This window comes from Pygocentrus nattereri, chromosome 7 (genome assembly GCF_015220715.1).
Source record: "Pygocentrus nattereri isolate fPygNat1 chromosome 7, fPygNat1.pri, whole genome shotgun sequence".
NCBI classification, from domain to species: Eukaryota; Metazoa; Chordata; class Actinopteri; order Characiformes; family Serrasalmidae; genus Pygocentrus; species Pygocentrus nattereri.
Window position 1 is genome coordinate 13,777,806 of NC_051217.1, and position 23,242 is coordinate 13,801,047.

Below are 23,242 nucleotides of genomic sequence, written 5' to 3' on the forward strand. Positions count from 1 at the left end.
CTGGTTCAAAGTCGTAGTTTGTAACTGCATAATTATTTTACAACTGTCCGCACTGTTATTTGTGATCAGATAGTATTTGTGTGTTCAGACATCACCAACCAATCTCAATGGCAGTGGTAACGACGCAGGCGTCAGTAACTAGGTAGCTACGCTGGTGGATTTTAAACGCAGATCCAGGAGAGATCAGGTGCATCATCTCGCCCTCCAAACTCATCAAATTCCCTGGCCTAAATAAATGAATATTTGGCGCTTTTCCTGAATCCCAGCGCCTTCTTCATTCTGGGTTTGACGTTGTCGTAGCTTGTGAGTGACCCAAAAGGAGCTTAGACCCTCCGGGAAAAAATGGAATTTCAAATCATCTCCAATTTTTTTTTCTGCCCAGACTATTGAAAATCAATCTGGATACAATGTGGATATGTCAGTAGTTGGATTTACGCTGGCAGTCTGAACAAGACAGCCCTGTGGGCTTGTTCCCAGGACCCCCTCCTGGTTTTCCTTGGTACTTTCTGGCTCCCTTCATTAATCCTCAAACCGCTGCTTCTTGTGTTACTGAAGTTGTTCTTGGTGGTTTTGCTGTAATTCTTGGCTGTGCTTCCAGGTGTGCCATATAGGTTATTTTACCTGTCCGTATTTGTTGATGACTGGTTGATGGATCTGCCAGCTTTTTGCTTGTCTGTGTATCTTTTGATCCCTTCATCTTGAAATTCAAATCAACAACAGACTTTTTCATTTGTAAGGTAATGAACATGATGCACTTTTTATTGGTTAGTTAATTAGTAGTTAGATTGAAGTTTTATGGAAATGAAATAATACGTTAAATAGTGGTTAATATTGCTGACGTGGCCACAATTGGCAATAAATAATGATGCTGCTAGTCAAGCGCCGTCTTGCACCTGAAAGAGTGAGCTGAGCCAATTGCTTTGACTCGTGAAGGACTAGAATGCCAACACAACTCTGCTTTACTTTACTCTGCTTTACTTTACTCTGCTTTACTTTAACCACTTTACTCTCTAATGAGCTGATCAGTGCACCAAGCAGTCAGCGCTCATTAGCTGTAATGCTGGTGTCCTACTGCCCCAAACATTTTTCCTGTACAAAAACTGAATAATAGTGATTTATGATGGAATATTGCTTTCCAAAAACGAAAGGTCCCACATAAATGGGTAACATTAACATGTTTTGTTTTTAGCCGTTTAGCTCTATTCACCCGCATTCATTGAGGACTGTCTCGCGGGCGCCCTCTAGTGTTGTGCTGTCCGATCTTACAGCTGCTGTTACGACACGACGGAGAAGCGAACGTATTTGAAATGAAACAGTCTCATGACAACATCTTGATTCCGTTGGTTTTATGTGCAGTTTATGAAACTGAAGCTTCACTACGACAGAAAAAATCGTCAACCCAACATGAATATTCACCTGATGGGTTTCTTTCCATCGCTGTATGACACCCCACACGTAGTGGAAGATATCTGGGGGTCTCTGTGTTGGAACCACGGCAGCGATCTGAGTCTATTTGAGCCGCGGCCGTGGCCTGAAACCAGCCGGCTGCTCGAGGCCGAATATCGGCCGCTCGAGTTTTACTCATCGCCGCTAGGAGACGCCGCGGATCCGTGGAGTGAGCTGGACGACATCTGCGAGCTGTACATCCGACTTAAGGAGATAGAGCTACTTCACCAGCTGGGAGAGGAGTTCGACGACAGGAGATGTAATGAATAGTGACATAATTGTAATAACTGAAGCCATGTACTCAAACCTTTCTTTCAGCGGAGGCGCCTGTGTTAGCCGCATAACCACCATGTCTCTGGCCTTGTATAATACGTCGTATATGTGTGTATTACAGAATGTGGACCCGTGTAGCTACAGTATGAGCTGACCTCTATATTACAAGCCATAGAGCCTGTGTCTGTAATATGAGACACACCTGTAGGCCTATGTCTATAACACATACAACAGTTTGCAAAAGTTTGGGGACCCCCTACTCAAATGTCTGGTTGATTTTCTAGGTTAAAATAAGTCACTACATCCTCTACAGAGAACATTCACTGTGCAATTAATGTTTATTGGATAAATTTAACATATTGAAGAAAAAAAACATGAACTGTGGCTTGTGCAAAAGTTATGGCACTTTTTATATAGTACATTTTGTAGAAAAATGTTATTTTGTGTAGAAGAATTATATATGGCAGAAAAACGGCATATATATTGCCATATTTGTTTCCTGTATGTATGATGTGTTAATGTATTTTCAATCCAAAAATCAACAGAACATGTCATTTGAGTGTGTGCGTGTGTTTATATATACATACATACATACTTTGTTAGCCTCTTTTTACCCTTTTACCACCACCATGTCAGTGTTAATGCAGTGCTGAGAATGATCCACCACCCAAATAGTACCTGCTCTTTGAGGGTCCATGGGGTTCCTGACCACCAAGAACAGGGTAAAAGGGGCTAACAGAGTATCAGAGAAACAGATGGACTACAGTCTGTAATTGTAGAACTATAAAGTGCACCTATATAGTAAGTGGAGCTGATAAATTGGACAATGAGTGTAGAAACAAGGAGGTGGTCATTATGCCTGATCTGTGTGTGTGTGTGTGTGTGTGTGTGTATATATATATATATATGTCACCAGACTATGAGTTCAAAAATAATGCATTCTGTCTACTTTTTCCTGTAGACAGCTTCTTGAGCACAGTGCAGTATGAAAAGGAGAAACAGATGGGACTTGAAGAGAAGCGGTCAGTTCACGAGAAGAAGGAAAAACAAATAAAATAGCTTTTGTAGCCTACTTTGTATTCACTGTCAGTTATTTCACTGATATTTACAGCATGGAGTTAGACAGACTGCTTGAAAGATGGATAGAACAGTCAAACAGATCTAACAGATAGATAGAGACACAAATTGTTTTCTTCGCCATTGCTTTTATTAGATTCTTATTTAAGTGTTAGAATCAGTAGTGTGGTGTGGGCTGTTATGCACAAATTCTTACCTGCCAAAAAAATGAAAGGGAGAAAAAGAAAAATCAATAATGTTAATCTATTTGCAAATGCTCAACAGTGAAGCATTCATAAATGCAGTCTGGGTACCAGACTCTGAGTTACAAGTGCTCCCATTAACTTGGTTTGGTCACTTTGCCTGTAGCTAACAGTCTGGCATCGAACCTCTTAGAGAAAAAAAATATTTAAAAAAAGTACAATTTATACATGTGTCAATAAAAGGATCTAAAATGGAATGACATAAGGTACAAGTGCAGGACACTTGGTGGCAGGCAGGGGCAACATACAAACATTTGGTTTTAATATTATACAGGCCTTTACCATTCTGATCCTATTCTCACATTTCTCACACTTTATGCACAGAGAACTAGAGTAAGAGTCTTAGGACACGGATAAAATGTATAGATGGATGACTAACGCAAAAGAAACCTCCACCATGAAGACAATAGAAGCTTCCGCTCCAACCTTATTCAACTTCTGTACTTGTTTGGAATAATACAAGTCACACAATAAACCAAAAAAGCACAGATGTTTAAAGTGATTCTTATGGTAAATCAGCATTCAGCATGTATTAAGTACTTAAATCAGGAAAAAAGAAAACACTCTCAAGCTTTTCATGTCATAATGTACACAGATTGTGCTAAAAGATATAAAGAACAGTCATAAACTCAAAAAACAAACATTGTCCATCAGTATTAAACAACCTTGACAGCTTTCTCAACATGACTGAAGATAAAGTGCTTTTTTACAGTACTAGTAAAAATTACAATACAATCATTTCTTTGAATTTGAGACTTTCATAAAACACATTCACAAACCGCTGAAAGAACACTACTGTGAAAATCATTCAACAGTATAGAAACATGGAAACAAAACAGAAAACCCTTCTTTAGCATAGACGATTTTACATACAATATTAAATATTAAAAGAAAGCCCTTATGCCTAAATAAAAACCTATTTTGGGAATGAATAAAAACATGTAAAAGTTTTTTTTATGTTTATTGAGCATAACTTGGACGATTCTGTACATTTCAAACTTTGTAAAGTTAGCATTATTTTCTTATGTATTGTATGTATTTTCTTTATTATTTATTCATTAACAGATTGAGAAATTTTGCTTTAAATATGTCCTAGCTAGAAAGTAAGACGTCTGAACAGAAAAGATGCCCTGCTTTTACTTACTTAACATTGTCACACCCGAGCCTGTAGTATGTAGTGATAGGGATTATGGAGTCTTTACTACCGGAAGCATAAAAAACTTGAATGTTAAATAACAATATCTTGTCATAGTACTGTAATTTTGCATACTTTTCATAATTACTGTAATTCAACATTTCGTCACTCTTGCTAGTATGGAATTTGAGTGAGGTATCATAATAGAGATGCTGATGATTCTGGGCCTTTTGTCCAAAATATCATCAACATTTTGTCTTGATGTTCAACTACACTGACAGAGGTGAAAATAGGGGAAACACAGCAGTAGAAACAACAAGCAGGCTTTTCAGGAAACACATAAACCTTGAAGTTGCAGGAGCAGAAGTATCCAGTGGAATACCAGAGCACATGGCATCCTGCCTGTACAAAAGTCAAAAATGGTGGCGTTTCGAACAAAGATCCTAGAAAGTTCCTGGATCATTTAAGAGCACAAGAGTGTGCAGTTTGTCCTCTCAGCCTCCAGAGGGAGCTCTAGACCTGGAACTCAAACATGTCAGCTTGCTTCTTAGCCAGCTTGGCCACCTCATCACGGATGGCCTTGACCAGAGCCGATGTGGAGAGGCTGCTGAGGGGGGTGTCGGGGCTGATCAGGTCCCCTGGATCAGTCAGGCTCTGCTGGGACGCCGCAATGGATGGAGATGGGGGCTGCCCTGGTGCCCCCTGAGAAGACATGCCCTGGCTATGCTTCCACAGAAGAGGACTGCCTTGAGGGTAACGTGGGTGCGGAAAGGCTTCTGCATAGCCCGGCAAGGGCACCTGGAAGAGAGATTACTGACATTAGGCTTATTAACACTGTATAAAATGATACAGCAGACATTTTGCTAAATGAAGAAATGTTCTAACAGTGGAACTCTGTAGAGTCTCACTCTTTATAGCTGTATGCCAAATTTCTTAATTGAATTTGTTAAAAAAAAAAAAAGGAGGGAGAAAGAATACACACAAGCACACGGACACGACACTCACAAGAAGATGAAATGAAAAGAACGGTTTAGGATCAATAAGAAATGACATCTGATTCAAACAGACTGTTTGAACCCTGTTTGAATGGGTTATTTGTGTTATAGACCATGAGAATATGAGATCACAAACACTGAAAAAGGTCAAACTGTGATCGAATAAAGGGGGGAAAATGTTCATTTGAAGAAATGTGCTCAACTACCCCAGTATTTTGTTGCATCCACTCAACGCCAGCGATAAATTCAGTTCAGCAAATGGTTTCTAAATGACACTGGTTCTGCAAAAAGACACTGTGTGAAGGCATTTTGGTTGAAACAGGCAGACACACATAACAGGGATAAGAAGAACATTCCAAACTGACAAGGAGTCTTGTGCAAAATGGCAGGTCACATGGGTAGTATCAGACCCGAGAGAATGCCCCCCAACCCACCCCCGCCTCCTAAGAAGTGGACGATGTGGAGAAATGCAGAGACGTGCGTGACCCACCAGTCATGATGCACAAGGCTGTAGTCCAGATCTATAGTTTGATCTTACCAAATGTGCTTTATTTTAAAGAAGAGCAGGGAGTCCCAAGCTTTAACATAGGGGTGTGGTGACTGTGGTGGTCCCCCCTTCTGAGTAGCTCTGCCATGATATAATTTTTTCAAGTTCTTTGGCTGCAGTTATTTAGATTATGTCACTGGACCCTGTTTAGCTACCGCAATTATAGCCACTTGGAGGAACGGCAGTCTATTTAAGCTGCTGGCAGTTACCTACTCCATAATTGCAGCAACAAGCTGTCTGTGTTGCTTACTTTTACCCCAACTATGTGCCCCCTCTATGAAATAAATTATCCCTGTGGCTGTCGCGGTCTTCATATAGAACAAGATTACCTAGCTAAATGCTGTTATCCGAACTGTGCCTAGCCCAAATGTTCCCCCACAGTAAATTGGCTCAATATCCAGCTGGAAATATTACATTACTGAGCTTCACATAATGAGCTTGATTCAAAAATGAACTGCAAGCCAGTAAGCTAAAGTTTGATGTAATGTAAAGGAGTGTGAAATGTAATTCATTTGCACCATTTTTGTATCAGTCATGACTGTTTTTTTGAATGTTACTAAGGGATTAATGATGCAGGCAATATGGATATCTGTAGAAAAAATTGTATTTATTCCCAGAAAATAAGGAATGTATGTTCCATGTATCAGTAAATATACACTAAACACTCTGAGTGAGTTTTTAATTCAACTGTAATGGATAGTTACTGTAGCGTTATGCTGAATACACCATGAATACTTCATGTAGTTTGTGTAAGGTGTTACTGACTAAATAATATGTATTCAATTCATATCAATATCCAAAATAAGACACGATATTGTTAATGCTGTGAAATTAGTTCATGCTAACTACTACATTGGAGTAATATAACTTAGTACTGAACGATTGTCCTGCTGTCTCTAAATAAGCTAGTTTGGAAGAAATAAAATCCCAGTGTGTTTACAAGGAAAAGAAAGTTTGAGCATATTCCTGTCTAATTCAGTTTTCCTTGGCTTGCTTATGTAATGCAGAGCTCTTAAAGGTGAAATCCACCAATTTTTCAACATTTGTGAAAAATTAAATGGTTGAGGTGTAACTAAACTCTATAAGATTGCTCTGATGTGAAATTTTCCATTGTGGAGAACTTTACCAAGTCAGAATGATTTATAGTGGTGGTGATAGGAATCAGATGTGTGAAGGGTTTAAAGCCTCTAAAAGCTCCTTTATAGAAAGTTATTGCTTGAAATGGCAATGAAAATGTTGCCTGATGTCTGAGTCAATAGGGCTTATTAACCAATTAAGGTTTTAAAATTAAAATTTATTTCTGAGAACAGTCCAAAGAAAATGTCTACATCAGATTCATGATGTGTTCTTAAACCAAAGAATTGCCTGCACCTCTGTGCTCTGGAATGTGTGCAGCTTCTGTTCTTACCTAAGAATAAATCCCAAGTAAGAGTCAGTCACAGCAGACAGGTACATGCAGGACTTTATAAGGCAAAACAGTCCCAAAAGAAAACCTCTTTTTTCCAGATTAAGCACTATGTTCCCATTATCAACATTTCAAATAAAACCTCAGAAGACACTTGTAAGTTCACTGCTGGTTTGGATATTAAATAAAAAGGCTACATTTGCATTGTAGACATGGAGACCCCTGAATACTGTCATCACCACTGTACAGAACTCTGATTCTGTAACCACTCGGAGTGGCTTTGTGTGAATCTCAACCACAGAATTATACAGATATTCTGAAATGTGGAATTTTGCCTTAAATGGCCTAGCTGTTGCAGGATTATAGCCTATACTCTGTTAGAAATAAAGGTTCTATGGAGGTACATTTTTTGTTCATCAAGGTACAAACAATGTAAATGTTCCCTCAAAGGTACAACAGTGTTTTTTTCCATGTGAAAAGTATGTATTTGTACCTTTCCATAATCTAATGTTTTACAACAGAAAAATAAAACAAAAGCCTGGAGACGAGACGGGATGTCTGGAGTCAATACATCGTAGAATTATAATTTCAGTGGATTATGGTAGTTATGTTCCTTGAATAAAGGTACTGAGATGTACCCTTGAGGGTCCTACCCCACGAGAAAGGTACTGTCCTAGTGACAGTTTCGTATCTGCCTGAGTGTAGGGAACTCCTAGGATCACTTATAGCTCAGATGGTGGAAGATCATTTTCTTATATAGCTCCTAAATTCTGGAAGTGTTCCAGAGAGTATGAGGAATGCAAGATGACTAGAAATCCATATTACATGTTTTGCTAGAGTGCCTAGAGTAGTGGAGCTCACTTTCTCCTGTTTGTAGTTGTGCTGTTATTTTCCTTTGTAGTGCTTTTCTCTTTCCAGTGATTTACTTATGTTCCAGTGTAAAGTGCTTTGATATTTTGTACCTACCTGTACCGTTCTATATAAATACAGATGTATTATTATTATTATTATTATTATTATTATTATTATTACTATTTCAATGCCTCGCACAGGTAAAACAACCATATGACATTTGTGGTTGATTTCAGACAATGAAACAGCTTCTTTGACCTCAGGGGACCAACACAGTCATACAGGCATGAGGCACATTATATGAAGAAACATGCCACACTGGTAAGAACTAACTCAAATGCATCTTTGTGCACTGCTAGGCAGTAGCAGTTGCTGGACTTAAGCCATGTGAAGCAGGATTGGGGATCCTTGAAGCCATGGGGTGTGCGAGGGGGTCTTACAGAATCTGCCCACTGTGAGGGCACGTCCTCCGGCTCCGGTGGGTAAGACATCCAGGAGGGACTGTGGTAGGATGAAGGGGGTGTTGAGATGAAGTAGCCTGTGTATCCTGGCCTGCTGGCTGGAATGGCATATACAGCAGTAATAGGGTTTCCTGAGGGACACAAGAAAAGCATTTAGTGATAAGCCTTTCATTAACTATACTGTGCCATTAGGCAGTATATAATATAGCAAACGGTGGGGTCCAAAAGTCTGAGACCACACTGAAAATCTGGAATTTTTCCCCATTAAAACTTGGATATAAACAACAGAAAGGTGTGGAACTTTAAACTGAATAGTGACTTAGAAATAGTATGGAATCTTCAACATTTCTTTTTCGTTGTAGTTGTCTTTACATTTTTTGTTCACAATTTTTTGAACAGATTTGTGACAGTGACCATGTTAAGGGCTTATTTTTAGTCTCATCTCTTTCATTGAAGCTTGTGTTTAGACAGCTCTCAGGTGGATTTGATCTGCTTATTATATTTCATGAATTTGTGCAGTTCATGCCAACTTGAGTGTACTACATTGTCATTAAAACAAAATGGGGCATACCAAATACCAAGAAATTCTACAATTCATGTTAAAATTTCAAAGATTCTACTTTTCGCTCAAATTATTATGATCACAATTTAATTTGTAATGAAAAAACGTAATATGTATTAAAATAGAAAAAATACAAAATAAAAGTATTTCTAGTTTCTACACAGACACAAAAGTATACTTATTCATTTGTTCATGTATGAAGAAGTTTAGTTTATCAATGGTTTTGGTCCTGGAGGTCTTTTGCTATGGTACAACTGATATGACTTTCTTTGCATAATGTAGCCCAGAAGTGGCTCAGATCCGTTTTGAGACATGGGGGCCATACAAGCATTTTTAATATGTATTTTGCCGCCGTCAGTGGTGGGCAGCACTGCCGTATTTCTGCTGAAATTCTTTATTTTTGGCACATGTGGGTCAAATAAGATTTGGTTTAATATGAGCCACATTTGGCTCACATGCAGTTTGTCAGCGCTGACCATGGGCCAGCAGTGCCATGTCTCTGTCAGATATGGCCTACATCCACATGCTATCTGGGATTGAGGAACCACTTTTGGTTCCCTAAAGACTTTCAATGAATGGTTTTTTGGAGAACTACTTTTGCAAGCGATGCATGAGGGTAACAAATGTTTTTTTTAAGTGAAAAGAATTTCCATTATATTTTTAATTTTTAGGGAGGAAACTTATTATTACAGTCTAAAGTCATACGTGACGGTTCTTCAAATCTTTAAAAGGTTCTCAAACATGGTTCTTTAAAGAAACAAAAGTGGTTCCTCCATGCCATTGCTTAAAAAACCCATTGTGGCACTTTGTTAAGAGTGTGGTTCAGCAGAGAAAACTCTAAAGTATGCAAGGCGAGGGGTACTCCACGACCATAATTATAGTAATATATCCTTTTAGCCATTACTGGAAGCAATACATTAATGTGTAATGTAATGTTAGCTTCACAAGCTCAAGCGGGTGTTAAGGAGTCAAGGATAAAAGCAGTCTGAAGTCACGGTAAGTCATTTCAGGGCAATAATAGAGAAGTGAAAGCCCTGGCACAGAATTTCCTAAAAGACAGTGAAGAAAAGTAAACTGCACTCATTCATGCACGCAGTTGCATCAAATTCACAGACAGAATTTATTTACAGTAAAACAAAAAATTTAAAATCTGGTATCTTTAAGAATCATCAATAATAAACCTGAGGTACACCATCATGTCTTGGAGGACTTTATACAGAATTCCTCATGATAACATTAAATACTGTATTTTCATGTAGAATGCAAAAACAGAATTCACACCTACAAGCATAGCATAAGCACACACCTGAGTGATTGGGTATAGGCTCTGTGGTGACAGGTGGGAGCGGTGCTCTGCTGATTGGCACATAGCGGGCATTGTCGTGCTGACTCTGCATGTCTGGCACGGATGATTCAGAGCTTCGAGCCTTTGGGCCAAGATCGGAGGAGGACCTGGAGAAATTGAAAATGTCATCAAGAATGCACCACCTAACACTCAACACTAGATGGCAAACTAAGAACAAAAATCAGACCAGCATGTTAGTACTAATGCTTATATTAGCTTATTCATGACCGTAGCGCTCAAATCGCTCTGAATTTAGCAAATATTCACAGAACGTGTGTTAAGGGTATACTTTTGGTGGTTAAAGAGAGGCTTGGCCTTTGTACATGTCTGTCAGTGAGTTTCTGAGTTTGCATGTATTGCTCTTGCCTTCGCAGTGAGGTCCCAGGAGGTGGGCCTGTTCTTGGGGGGATAGGTGGAGGAGGAGAGCCCATGGCCATTTCTGGCAGCTGGGTGAATCTGAAGGTCTAGACAGTGAAATATTCATCGGAAGTGAGAGAACTAATGGAGCAGCACATACAAAGAATTGACAAGTGCTCCTGAAAAAAACAGAAGCATCGCTAACTTTAGGGACCAATATAAGAACATTTTTGAAAAAATGCCTGAAGATATTCAGCATTGTATAAAAGGCAGAGACCATCCTTCATTTATTTAATTTCCAGTCAAAACAGACATACATTTATTGATTTCACAATATCAGAAAAAAAGCAGAAGACATATTTAACAAAAAATACACAGAAGCCTCAGCAGCTAAATATAATAACATTTTCTCAGTATTTAGTCTGTCCAGTTTTTGCCTATAACTCAAATTCCATTCTTTTCAGGAGATTTGCTTTCCATGATTAAAAAAATGGGCTGATTTTCAACACCTATAAAGGTCCACCTTAAAAGTTGGTTGTATTTTCTGTTTCTCATGATCCAAGTAATTCCAAACCCATTCTGGACTCTAGACTCTGAGCTTTAAGGTCTGGACTGTGGGGTGGCCAGTCCATTGTTCAGTGAAAATGAGCAGCTTCTATGTTTGATTTGTTTGATTGCAAATACATAACATTCTAAGTGGAAGGAAAGACAAACAAATGTGTATGTTTTCCATCCACAAATGTTTGTCCAGTTTTAGAGACCTTTTATACCTTTTAATAAATGTGTAGGTCCAGTTTTGGAAACTCTTCTTTTTTTACTTATTTTCATTTGACTTTCTCCTTCATTAAATAAGCAGATAATCTTCTCAGAAATATATCCTAAAGATATTATTAGTATTATTTATTAGTAGTATTACCTGACATATTTAGGCCTGTTTGTTTATGTAGTATTACACTCTGCACAGTGCTTGTTTATATGTACACTTTTATATAAACCCATTCATTCACACCAACCCTGATTTTTCTCCTTTACTCTCTATAAGTCTCTTAATGTGCCCTTTATATTTAAACGAAATAAAAATAGCTTCAAAACATAGTTTAAGAACCCTTCATCTGCACTGGATGAAATAGTTGGCATAATTGTAAATACTTTCTGTAAGTTAAGTAATTTAGGCCATGTAAGTGTTGCATGCTCACCGGTTTGGTCAGACTGCACTGATAGAGGTCCTGTCCATATGCTGGAACCCACTGCAAGCCTCCTCGGCTACGGTTCATGGTTCCCGGAGCACTTGTCACCACATCTGAGTAGGGTATAGGGGGCCCAGGGCTGTAAGGGCCCAGCTGCTGGTGCTGTTGGTGGTGGTGGTGATAGTGGCGCCGTCTGCTGGAAGTGGAATGGCCAGCAGAAGCCAGGCTAAAGGCCTCTTCTAAAAGAAGGTGCATCTGCTGACGGACTTCGTCTATAGAGGGCTGTGAGCTCAGAGTGGACGTCTCGGAGTGACCTTTGGCCTGCCGTCCATAGCCGTAGTTGCGGCGAGCTGCCATTCGATCCACGTCAGTCTCTTCGATGATCTCAGGCTCCGTCTGAGAAATGGACACAAACACACAGTAAACTGCAACAGCACAGCAAAGTACATATGATGAAAAGTTCACAAATCACAAACTGACCTTTTACAAACCTCACGAGCCAAATCTAACATAACTTGATCCAGATGACCAAGGTCTTCCTGGTACTAAATCTGTACTACTGACCACTATTTTAACCCTTAGATGTCTAGAGTTAATACTGTTAAATACAGCTTAAATACAGAACTATATCATGAATTACATTTACAACTGATTCTACATTCTGCACCAACAGATTAGCTGACCTTTTTAACTTGATAAAATATGTTGTCTACGTTGTCTTACAAGCATAAATGATTTACATTCAGTACCAAGAGGTGTGGGTCAACATTTTTGACATTCTTTTTTCCACTTGTTTTAATGTGCTATGACAAATAATGAATAAAAAATACACCATGCTTTTTTTATCACCTGCAACTTCTAAGGGTTCATTTTAAGGCTCACTGAATAAGTTAATAAGGTACAATCGGGTACAGTCTGTAAGATTCAGCAGTCCGTTCACCACTGAAAGCATTCAGCTGAACGGATCAATAGCAACAAAGAAAAAATCAACATAGCGTCACAAATAGATACTTAAGAATTACGTCATCAGGATGATCTCTGCCAGCTTAAGTGAACATTCTCAATCTCCTACATAGACGATTAAAGCCACTAATTGACCCTATTAAAAGGGGTTCAGGGACAAACATCAGCCACAGCATGACTTGACTAACAATGTGTGCACTCCAAGATAAATTAAGCCAGCCACCTTGCCAAGCCAAGAAGCAAGGTTATTTAAACTTTACAAATGGAGATGCTACCAAATTAACTAAATACAGTACCTGCATTACTTAATATACAAACCAGTGTAATGTTACCTGCACTGAAAATCATTCGTGCAAAGAGAAAGGTGTAATAACTGCATCCCCAACATCTATCCCCAATATCTAACCATCCCCCAAAGCCCATTTCATGGTACCAGTTATTATAACACTGATAAGTAGGAGGGAAGACAGAATGAAATGTGTAGTAACTCTACTACAGGAAAATAGTCAAGGCTGTTCAGATACAGCAATGTCCTGGTACTAGGCCCTCTAACCCTGGATAGCCCCAGCAGCCAGTGATGCTATAACCACTCCTGAGGGTCATTCATGCAATGTTTTTTTAACAGTAGCTCTCTACACATAGTCTAAAGCTACAGTAGTTTAAAATGATGCCTGTAGAGGGTGCCTTATCATTACACTTAGAAAATTAACAAAACAGGTTATTTGACCAACGGTACAAAGTTTTGCACATGACTCAATCGTTGGTGTCTTATCAAAACCATGAATCTCCTTTTTTTATATTTATTTTTCTATATCTTTTGAGCACAGTAGCTGCCTGTTACATTGTAGGAACATTTCATAATGAATGGAGCAGTTAAAATAATTCCAATTTACTTGGAATAAAATGTTATTACATTAGCTTACATGAAAAGTTGAGAACATCAAGTCCATTCAACTTGAAGTTTATTTACACAGTGCTTTTTTTAACAAGTGCTGTGACAAAACAGCTTTGCGGAAGATCTGGGTCCGAGCCCCCAAAACAGAGAAAGGGCGACAGTGACAAGGAACAACTCCTTAAGAGACGGAGGAAGAAACCTTGAGAAGAACCAGACTCAGAAGAGGAAATCATCCTCCTTAGTTCAACACAGAATAGCAAAACAATAACAGGAGCAATGTGAATAGAACATAAGATTTTACAATTAATATACTATATTGAATAAAGAAAAGGGAAAAGCATATCTGATGACTACTGTTAGAGGCCTATCAGAGTAACAAGTAAGAAACAGTCCTAAAATGAAAATTGGTCACTGTTACCAGTGAAATCCAGGGATTAATGTTAACAGTGAATGACAGTGAAGCTGAGAGTTGAGTCCATAACCATCAGTCACTGCTGTGAGATATCGATCATGATAATGTTAGCATGAAAATGAAAAGAGCTCAGTGTATTGTGAGGCTGGTGAAACACTGTCCATGTTACTGAGTAAATAGTTACGTAATAAGTATCAGGCTCATAATAACCCTCAGGCACTAGTATTATCCAAGGGTGAGTGGCATGCAGTGAAGCTTTCTGCACAACACTGGATTGCAGGAACCACCATTGTGGTCAACCTGGTCCAGAAGGCAGGCAAGCAGGGGCAACCGATCAAGGCAGAAAGTTTTTTTGTCCTGCGAAGTTATTATTTTGGAGATTTATGTTCATTTTTGGACAGCAATTTTATGCCTTCTTCTGCTTGGGGTGTGCTGGCTTTGAAATGCTGGACTATATCCTGAGGCTTATTCTTGAAGTACAAATACTAGCTGAGGTATTCCTCAATTGAAACAAAAGTTGGAACTTGCTGATGGGTCCTCGCTATTTAAGGGGTTAAACTGCAAAAACTTCATTACTTGCCTGTCTTCTGACTCCCCTGACCCATAGTTGTGTGTCCTCTGATCGGGTGATTGGACCAGTAATGATGCCCAGCAGGTACTACACACAGCGGCTACTGTATGTATGTGTCCGTTTGAATTCCTCTCTGCCTTCCAGTGGCCTTTGCAATGGAATTTGCTTCTGTCCCGTCATACCTCCACTCATATCCTATTTCTCTCTCTCTCTCTCTCTCTCTCTCTCTCTCTCTCTCTCTCTCTCTCTCTCTCTCTCTCTCTCTCTCATGTCCTACTTCCCATCTGAGAGGAAACCTCACTGGGGCTCATAAATCAGGTCCCCCATAAAGCAGAGGACCAAGCTTGAGCATCAGCAGCAATGAATTCTCACTCGGACCAACAGAGCCACATCCATTTTCCCAACTATGACATGCTGGGAGAGCTATGGCCTCTTGCGCTGCTGAGAGAATGGTGTTTTTTCTTGTTTTTCAAGGTAAAAAATAATAAAAATACACAATAAAAATTCAAAGGGCGTGGCAGGATGTCTCCTGTGAAAGAAAACACAAACTTCTTGCATAATTTACAGCACATTAGTGTACTCCACTAGCATGCATGCTGTAAATGGGGTGAATAAAATGAAAGTCGTGTGTAAAGTTTTTAAAGTAAAGTGTGTAAAATCTCTTTATGCTCTTCTCTCTCACATCAGTAATCAAAGAGCGTCCAGAAGACTGCTGCTGTTTCCATAGAGACAGAGATTCAAACTGCCCAAAAAAATCCTTCAGGTTTCCTCACACAAAACATTAATTAGTTTTCTGTTATCTCTGATAATGTCCTTTGGTAGAATAGTGATGCTATAGTCAGAACCCTGGGCTAATTATGTGATACTTGGTTTTGCAAAAAACTATAATGTCTTTACTTAGACTGTGCTACTGGAATGAAATTAATGTGTAATGCATACTGTTTTACTGATGTCCCAAAAAAGGTAGTATCTCCATTATTTGCACTATACATACACACACACATATATATATATATATATATATATATATATATATATATATATATATATGTGTGTGTGTGTGTGTGTGTGTGTGTGTGTGTGTGTGTGTCGATTTTTCAAAATGTATGCATTATTAAGTGGATAAGATGTAAACAGTCATTCAAAGTGGTAAGAGAAACTTACAGAGGCAGAATTGTTCACAGTGGTGGTGATAGGAACTAGACATCTAAAGTGTTGAATGCCTCTGAAAGCTACTTCACAGACAGTTATTACATTATATGGTTACAAATGTGCTGCTTGATGTCTGATGAGTTTTAGTAAAATAGTAAGGATTTCACCTTTCACAAAAAGTAAGGATTTCACCGCAGACATACATTTTTAAAAGCCATTCATAGTGGAGGGGTACCTGTAGGGGGTTGTAAGGCAAAACAGTCCCCAAAGAAAATGTTTTTTAAAATGTTTTTCACCACTGTTTTATCACGATCAACATTACATAAGAAGAATCAAAAGACTCATGTAGGGTCACTGGTGGTTTTTCTAGTAAATGTATTTATGTTGTAGACAATCTGACCCCTGGTTTCTATCACCACCACTGAATAATAAACAGAGTCTGTAAGCTTCTCTATAGTTAGCCAATTCACATCAAACCACTTTGAATGACTCTGTTTACATTTTAATGACTGAATTGTACAGAAACCTTTTAATGTATACCAACTTACATTAACATTTTTGCCTTTTCCTGTAAAGTTTCCATTTTAGAGATCCTTTTTTGGACAGCAACAATATGCAAAAATGCTAATTAGAAAGAAATCAAGAAGTAATGAGCATAGCTTTACTGTTATATCGACTTATATCAACCCTATGAATCCATTTTTAATTTTTTTGAACATTTCATGGAAAACATTCTTTACATTATCTAAGCATTGCATGATGAATGGACCAATAAAAATTGTGCAGATTTACTTGATAAAATAAAATATTATTATATAAACATTACAGGGACACAGCCATAACAACATGTTAAAAATAGTCTTACTTGAATCATACATGTGCGCTGCAGCAGTCTCTAGACTGAGATTTTCCAGTTTAGAGACTAGGAAAACCCAGTTCTGATCACACCTTGACAGTGGGACATATGACTGAAGAAAAGCCATTTAAAAAAATTACAAATTGCTCTGGGGTGAATTTTTGGGATGGGTAATTCTAGCTAGGCCTGTTCTGGCAACAGAATCTTCTTATTCAGATAACAGTGTGGAAAATAACTAAAAACGGCTGAATCATTTTGACAATTTTTGACGAAACTGCAAGCTGTGGTTTGCATGAAATACATTAATCAATAAATGATGAATTTTAAACCAGAGTTGAATGAGTTTTTATGTCATATGGAGGCTGTTGCCATGGTAAGTGGGTTAACTTCACCAGGCAAAGGACTAATTCTAGTGCCTGATAGTACAAATTAGCCTATATAAGTGGCTAGGCCACCAGTCAGGATTGGTTGACACTACAGAGATACAGAGAGTATATTTGCATTATGCATTCTGAGTCATGTAGTGAAAGAACACTGATGAATAACAATATGAAAATGATATAAAATCATGAATCCTTTTGAACCAAAGAGGCTGAAAGACACAACGCTGTGATACAGAATACATAAATTATAACAACTGAACTTAAGTTTAAGGAGAGAATGACCCTTTAATGTAAAGGTCGTTTTTGATTCTCATATAAAATTAGTCTTTTTTGTACAAGGTTCTGTACAATGACACTGTGCAAAAACACAAATCAATTTGTGAGGTAAACGGACACTTCAGTACTGAATACTCACGTCATAGCCACTGTTGCGGATACCCTTCCTGGGCCTCTCTCTCATGACCAGCAGGTCCATCTCAGTGCCGCCGGGGCTGGGGCTGTTCAGGGACTGCCTGCTGCGATATGCAGGATATCTCACCTGAGAGTGCCTGAAAATCCAGCACAGCAACACACACAATTGCTAAGCTGGGAAAAGCACCATGGGACATAATTACCAGTCACATTACATGTTTAGTTTGCTCCTGTGCTCTTATCTTGAGCGACATTTGAAGAACCACAATATAAATTTATTCGAAACCACAAAACACATATACTACACATCGTGGCTGAGCTCCGTGGGGTGATTTACAAAGATAGGGCAGCAGTGTGACCTGATAAGAAATACTTTATTAAGCACAAAAATAATGAGTGTGCTGCGTGGGCAGCCTTCATCAGTGGCCTCTGTTAGTGCAGTGAGCCAGGTAGCAAGCAGATTACACAGCAGCACGGCCCGCTGCCACACTGGAAAAATTGATCAAAAGCAACATCCTCAAGAGTACAGGTGAGAGATGCATGAAGAGTCAGAGTGGAATTCTACATTACAGCTGTACAATCCATGAAACTGTTCTGTGCTAAAACAATTGATGATTGTCAACATTAGGGTTACAATTAAGTGACTCTTATTAGTCCCACAGCAGGGAATTTTCACCTCCCCAATCTAACCCATCCATGCAGTGAGACACCACATACACACTACTGAACACACACACACCCAAGGGGCAGTGAGCACCCAGAACAGTGGACAGCCCTATCCACAGCACCCAGGGGGCAGTTAGGGGTAAGGTGCCTTGCTCATGGGCACCTCATTCATGTACTGTCAGGTCAGGGGACCAAGCCGGCGACCTTCCAGTCGCAAGGCTGGTAACCAAACCTCCAGCCCCCCAATATAACACCTCTGTAGACTCTTTACTTACTGTCCAAAAGTATTCAGACACCTGCTTATCTAACATGCCCTCCAATAACAAGAGTGTTAATAGGGAGTTGATCCCTGCAACGCTGCTGCTAGTATTGAATTCTGTTCAGTCACAAGAGCATTAGTGAGGTTTGCACTGACACTAGGTGATTAGGTTCGGCTCACAAATGTCATTCCAGGGGGGTCTTTCACAAAGCAGGATTTCTGAGTTAGCCAGATAGCTTAAGCCCAAAGTTGAGGACTATCCAGCAAATCTTTCCCTATTGGACAGGCTCAACTTTAGGTTAATGTAATCTGGGCAAATTGAGAAACTTTGTTTTGTGAATACCCCTATCTGCAGCCTAAAAGGTGTTCAGTGGAGATTCATCACTCCAACTCATCCCAAAAGTGTTCAGTGGAACATTTTTCACTCCAACTCTTCCCAAGGTATTCACTGGGCCTTCATTACTCCAAGTAATCCCAGAATTGTTCAGTAGAGTGCCATCACTCCAAAACTTCCAAGATTTGTTCAACTGAGCTTCACCAATCCCAATCATCCTAAAACTGTTTGATATTCCTTTATCAATCCAGTTTATCTCAAAGTGATGCCTGATCACTCCAACTTATCCCAAAGTGTTGGGTAAAATAAAAGGTGGTCAGTAAAGCATTATCATTCCAACTCATTCCAAAGGTGTTCCATGCAGATTCATCATTCCAACTCATTCAAAAGATATTCAGTGGAGCTTCATTACTCATCCCAAAAGTGTTCAGTGGAGTGTCTTCACTCCAACCTTTCCCAGATTTGTTCAACTTTGCTTCACCAATCCAATTCATCCAAAAAATGCTGGATATTCCTTTATCAATCCAACATATTCCAAAGGTTTTAGTGGAACATCATTACTCCAATTCTTCCCAGAGTTGTTCAACTGAGCGTCACCAATCCAACTTATTCAAAAGTTGCTGGATATTCCTTTATCAATCCAACTCATCCCAAAGGCGTTCGGTAACACTCAAACACCCCAACTCATCCCAAAGTGTAGGGGAGAGTAAAAACGTGGTCAGTGGAGCAACATCACTCTGAATCTTTCCAAAAGTATTCCATACAGCTTCATTAATCCAACTTATCCCAAAGGTGTTAAGTGAAATGATGATCCAGACAAAGCAATCCTGCTTTCTTTGATGTCAACCATTCAAATAAAAAACAGAAAATTCTGAAACCAAAAAGGCAAGCAAAGCTGAAACAAACTGAGGTTTTATATGTGTAAGCGGTTCAAAAGAGAGTCCAAATTAGGCAAATCCTCTTATCGGTTGACAGGGCTGGAGCAGACCACAAGAGCCCCTCGCTATGGTGCAAGGAGCCAATTACTAATGATTACACACAGAACCGAAGAGTTTATCCTCAGCTCCGGAAATCAAATCAAACAATTAAACCCAGACAAAAGGCCAGCGTTCCGCTGTTATAACATTGCCAAAGCAAGGACAGCAAATGTCCTGGGTCAGCTAATGGCTCTCAGTACAGTCAGTGACAGAAATCTGATCCAACTGTGAACATGACAGCAACTATTTTAGCCAGCTTTGCCTAATTTCAGGCTTCTGTGAGGAGAGTAATGGGCAGAGCCAAGCTTAATGCCCTATGCCAATGGTCCAGAGAGTTGTTAACAAAAGGGACAGCCTGAGTACACTGCTGAATGCCTGGGCTGGAAAGGTCCAGGCTCCAGGTCCCAAGCCTTATGTCAAGAATTATTAATTAGGTTTTGATGAACACAGAAAATTAAACAAAAGAGAAGTCAAGAAGTCAACTCCAATGTTAAGTATTGGAGTTTACATTTTTAGACTTGTTTGACCATAAATGTAGTTTATTTTACACTGATCCAGTGATGTTTCATTTATATCTCTACTACTATACTATAACATGTATATTGACAAAAAAGTGTATATTATTATTGTTTACATACTATATTTGCAAATGTTTGGTCAAATTACATGTTTGGGTCACTTTTTAAGCAAATCCTAAATATTTGGGAAACAAAACATGAAAAGTGGCTTGTGCAATATTTATGGCATAATTTTTATTTATTTATTTATTTCAATATTTTAAGCTCAGTAAATGAACTGAAACTTCACTGAATTTCTGCTAAGAATTTCAAGCATCAAGCACAAAAATCCCTATTTTATATATAAAATTGAAAAGTGGGTGAGGGAAAAATATACAGGTAAAAAGTAAATATTTTAATAATTATATTAGATTTTTTTTTGTTTGGTGATGTGTGAAGCAGTGGTGTCTGATTCAGCGACTTCTGGTCCTAGTACAAAGACAAATGAACACAGATGTGGATAGTTTCATTTTACGCTGATATGAATTTGAATTGACAAAAATACTGCAGGTTCAAAAACGGACTGGCCAAAAAAAGGAAAAAAACTTTTAAAAATGAATTTTTATTTGGGTGTCTAAATGAAAAAGTAAGGAAAAAAAGTTTTTTGATCTCTTGTGTTTATCACTTTATCTCTTGTGCATGTATTTGAGTAAAAGTATTCAATATCAATAATACTCAAGTAAAGCACATATCTTCCAAAATTATACTAAATACATTACTCAAGTACTATTATTCAATTATCTTTCACCCCTGCAATTAATGGAATGGTCAAATGAACACAAATTTCCTCTTACCCCACAAGCAGTCTATCGGCTAAGACGTTTGCAGTCTTGATTCTTTAGTTTAGAGCTGGTGAAGCAAGGCTAACATTGCTAATATACACCAGGAGTCAATAGTCATTTTATTAGCCCAAACTGTTTCTGTAAAAATAACCACCAAAACTTCAATCCACTCAAACCACACCCAGGGCTTCATTAAAGTCAGGCAGACTTGTTGATGTGGTTTTGAGCACAGTGTGTTTCAGTATGACAGCATGGATGCAGTCTGAGTGGGTTGTGAGATTTTAGAGTTGGGCTACTTGAGGAGCTATCGATTTCTAGTGTTTGTTAGCAATGTTAGCCTCATAGCTCCAGCTCTAAATTAGCAAAATCTGAATGCCAAACACATCCACATCTGGAGTAAGAGGGTAAAGGGGTTAAATTGGGTAAATTAGATTTTTTGACTAACAGCTCCTTCAACACATGCTCTCTCACACAACCTAGACCTTAACACAATCACAAGGAGGCTAACACCACGCCAACACTGACCAAATGAAAACTTACACAGCATGACCACATCTTCACAATCACACACTCACTGACCTCCTGCGAGACTTCACATAGGTGGAGCTCCTCTCATCGTCATACTCTGGAGCTGTGGTGGGTGTGTGTGTTGCAGGGCTGTGCGGGTGGACGGCTCTGTCCTGACCGTGCCTATGTCTCTGACTCATGGCCTTAGAGCTGCCACTGCCCTCAGCTGATGGGAAGTCGTAGTAACCCTTTCTCTTAGCCTTTAGCCTCAGCTTATTCCTGTAGTGCTCGATGTCTGACTTCTGCTTCAGAGCCAAGTTCACCTGAACAGACAGAGAAAGAGAAAGAGAGAGAAAGAGAATGAAAGCAAGCTTTGAGCTAATGGTTTATCTGAAGGCACATAACTGAAAAATGAGAGAAGTCCACGCAGTGTTGATTTCCCATTGGTCAACTAATTATACACACACAAGGGAAAATGTGCTATGCTACTTTTAAAGTCCTAATTTAACTGAATGAGGCCAGAAGAGGTGAGTATTTGATGGGTTCTTTGAATTTCTGAGAAGGGTGTGATTGCATTATATATACAGTATTATGCAAAAGAGATCACCCTTCGTTTATATTATTTCTGGTTAAAACAGCCATTAAGGACAAGTAATCAATTTTTCAGCACTAGAAGAAACGCAGAAAACATCAAAAGAAAAGTAGACAAAAGCTTTAGCAGCTATAAAACATCACATTTTAGTGTGTCCACCACCTGCATTTATTACTGCTTTCAATCTTTTTCAGGAGACTTCCTTTCAGTTTTTTCCACTAATCTGCATGAATACGTTTCCACTTCTCCAAAGTTCAGTCTTAGAACTTGGTTCTTCTCATAATAATCTAATCATAATAATCCCTCCTCCACCAAACTTTACACTTGGCACAATGCAGTCAGACAAGTACCGTTCTCCTTGCATCCGCCAAACCCAGACTTGTCCATCGGATTGCCAGATGGAGAAGTGTGATTCGGCACTCCGGAGAACACGTCTCCACTGCTCTAGAGCCCAGTTGCTTTGTGCTTTACACCACTACATTCAATGCTTTGCATTGCGCTTAGTGATGTAAGGCTTGGATGCAGCTGCTAGGCCATGGAAACCCATTCCATGAAGCTCTCTACACTGTTCTTGAGCTAATCTGAAGGCCACATAAAGTTCGGAGGTCTGTAGCGATTGACCTTGCAGAAGGTTGGTGCTATATGCCTCAGCATCCGCTGACCCCACTCTGTTATTTTACATGGGCTGTTATTTTACGTGGCTGAGTTGCTATCATTCCCAATCACTTCCACTTTATTATAATACCACTGACAGTTGACTGTGGAATATTTAGTAGTGAGGAAATTTCACAATTGGACTTATTGCACAGGTGGCATCCTATCACAGTACCACACTGGAATTAACTGAGCTCCTGAGAGCGACCCATTCTTTCACAAATGTTTGTAGAAGCAGTCTGTATGCCTAGGTGCTTGGTTTTAATAAACCTGTGGCCATGGAAGTGATTGGAACACCTGAATTCAATGATTTGGATGGGTGAGTGAATACCTTTGGCAATATAGTGTATATTGGGAAAATATCATTATAATAAATTTTATCAATAC

At 39.0% G+C, this 23,242-nt stretch overlaps 2 protein-coding genes across 6 annotated transcripts in view; one reads left to right on the forward strand and one right to left on the reverse strand.

Annotated features, from left to right (window-relative positions):
• The first annotated feature begins 541 nt into the window (after positions 1-541).
• Positions 542-2,783, forward strand: LOC108419995 (uncharacterized protein C11orf91 homolog). 3 transcript variants are annotated; one of them, XM_037540069.1, is made up of 3 exons: positions 542-598; positions 1,357-1,705; positions 2,681-2,783. In XM_037540069.1, exons 2-3 carry the CDS (start codon positions 1,360-1,362, stop codon positions 2,776-2,778), a joined length of 444 nt encoding a protein of 147 aa, XP_037395966.1. In that variant the 5' UTR covers positions 542-598; positions 1,357-1,359; the 3' UTR covers positions 2,779-2,783. The 3 variants fall into 3 exon arrangements, with proteins under 3 accessions (XP_037395966.1, XP_037395964.1, XP_017546298.1); XM_037540067.1 differs by having other exon boundaries at positions 582-737; positions 1,190-1,705; XM_017690809.2 differs by having other exon boundaries at positions 582-737.
• Positions 2,784-2,904: 121 nt separating this feature from the next.
• kiaa1549lb (KIAA1549-like b) overlaps positions 2,905-23,242 on the reverse strand; it is an 89,871-nt gene continuing 69,533 nt past the window's right edge. For 2 of the 3 annotated variants that reach the window (XM_037540066.1, XM_017708160.2), the window contains exons 16-22: positions 21,682-21,932; positions 17,532-17,664; positions 11,894-12,280; positions 10,707-10,804; positions 10,302-10,447; positions 8,413-8,564; positions 2,905-4,971 (exon numbers count right to left, since the gene is read on the reverse strand). In XM_037540066.1, coding sequence (XP_037395963.1) covers positions 4,687-4,971; positions 8,413-8,564; positions 10,302-10,447; positions 10,707-10,804; positions 11,894-12,280; positions 17,532-17,664; positions 21,682-21,932 — 1,452 coding nt within the window. In that variant the 3' untranslated portion in view covers positions 2,905-4,686. Of the gene's footprint in view, positions 4,972-5,374; positions 5,450-8,412; positions 8,565-10,301; positions 10,448-10,706; positions 10,805-11,893; positions 12,281-17,531; positions 17,665-21,681; positions 21,933-23,242 lie in introns of all 3 variants that reach the window. The other variant, XM_017708328.2, reaches the window with a different exon arrangement.

Excerpts from the sequence above, each read along its gene's own strand:
- LOC108419995 (XM_037540069.1), top strand. The coding sequence starts at position 1,360 with ATGAAACTGAAGCTTCACTACGACAGAAAAAATCGTCAACCCAACATG. Across the intron at positions 1,706-2,680 it reads GGAGTTCGACGACAGGAGAT|ACAGCTTCTTGAGCACAGTG; the intron begins GTAATGAATAGT and ends TTTTTCCTGTAG.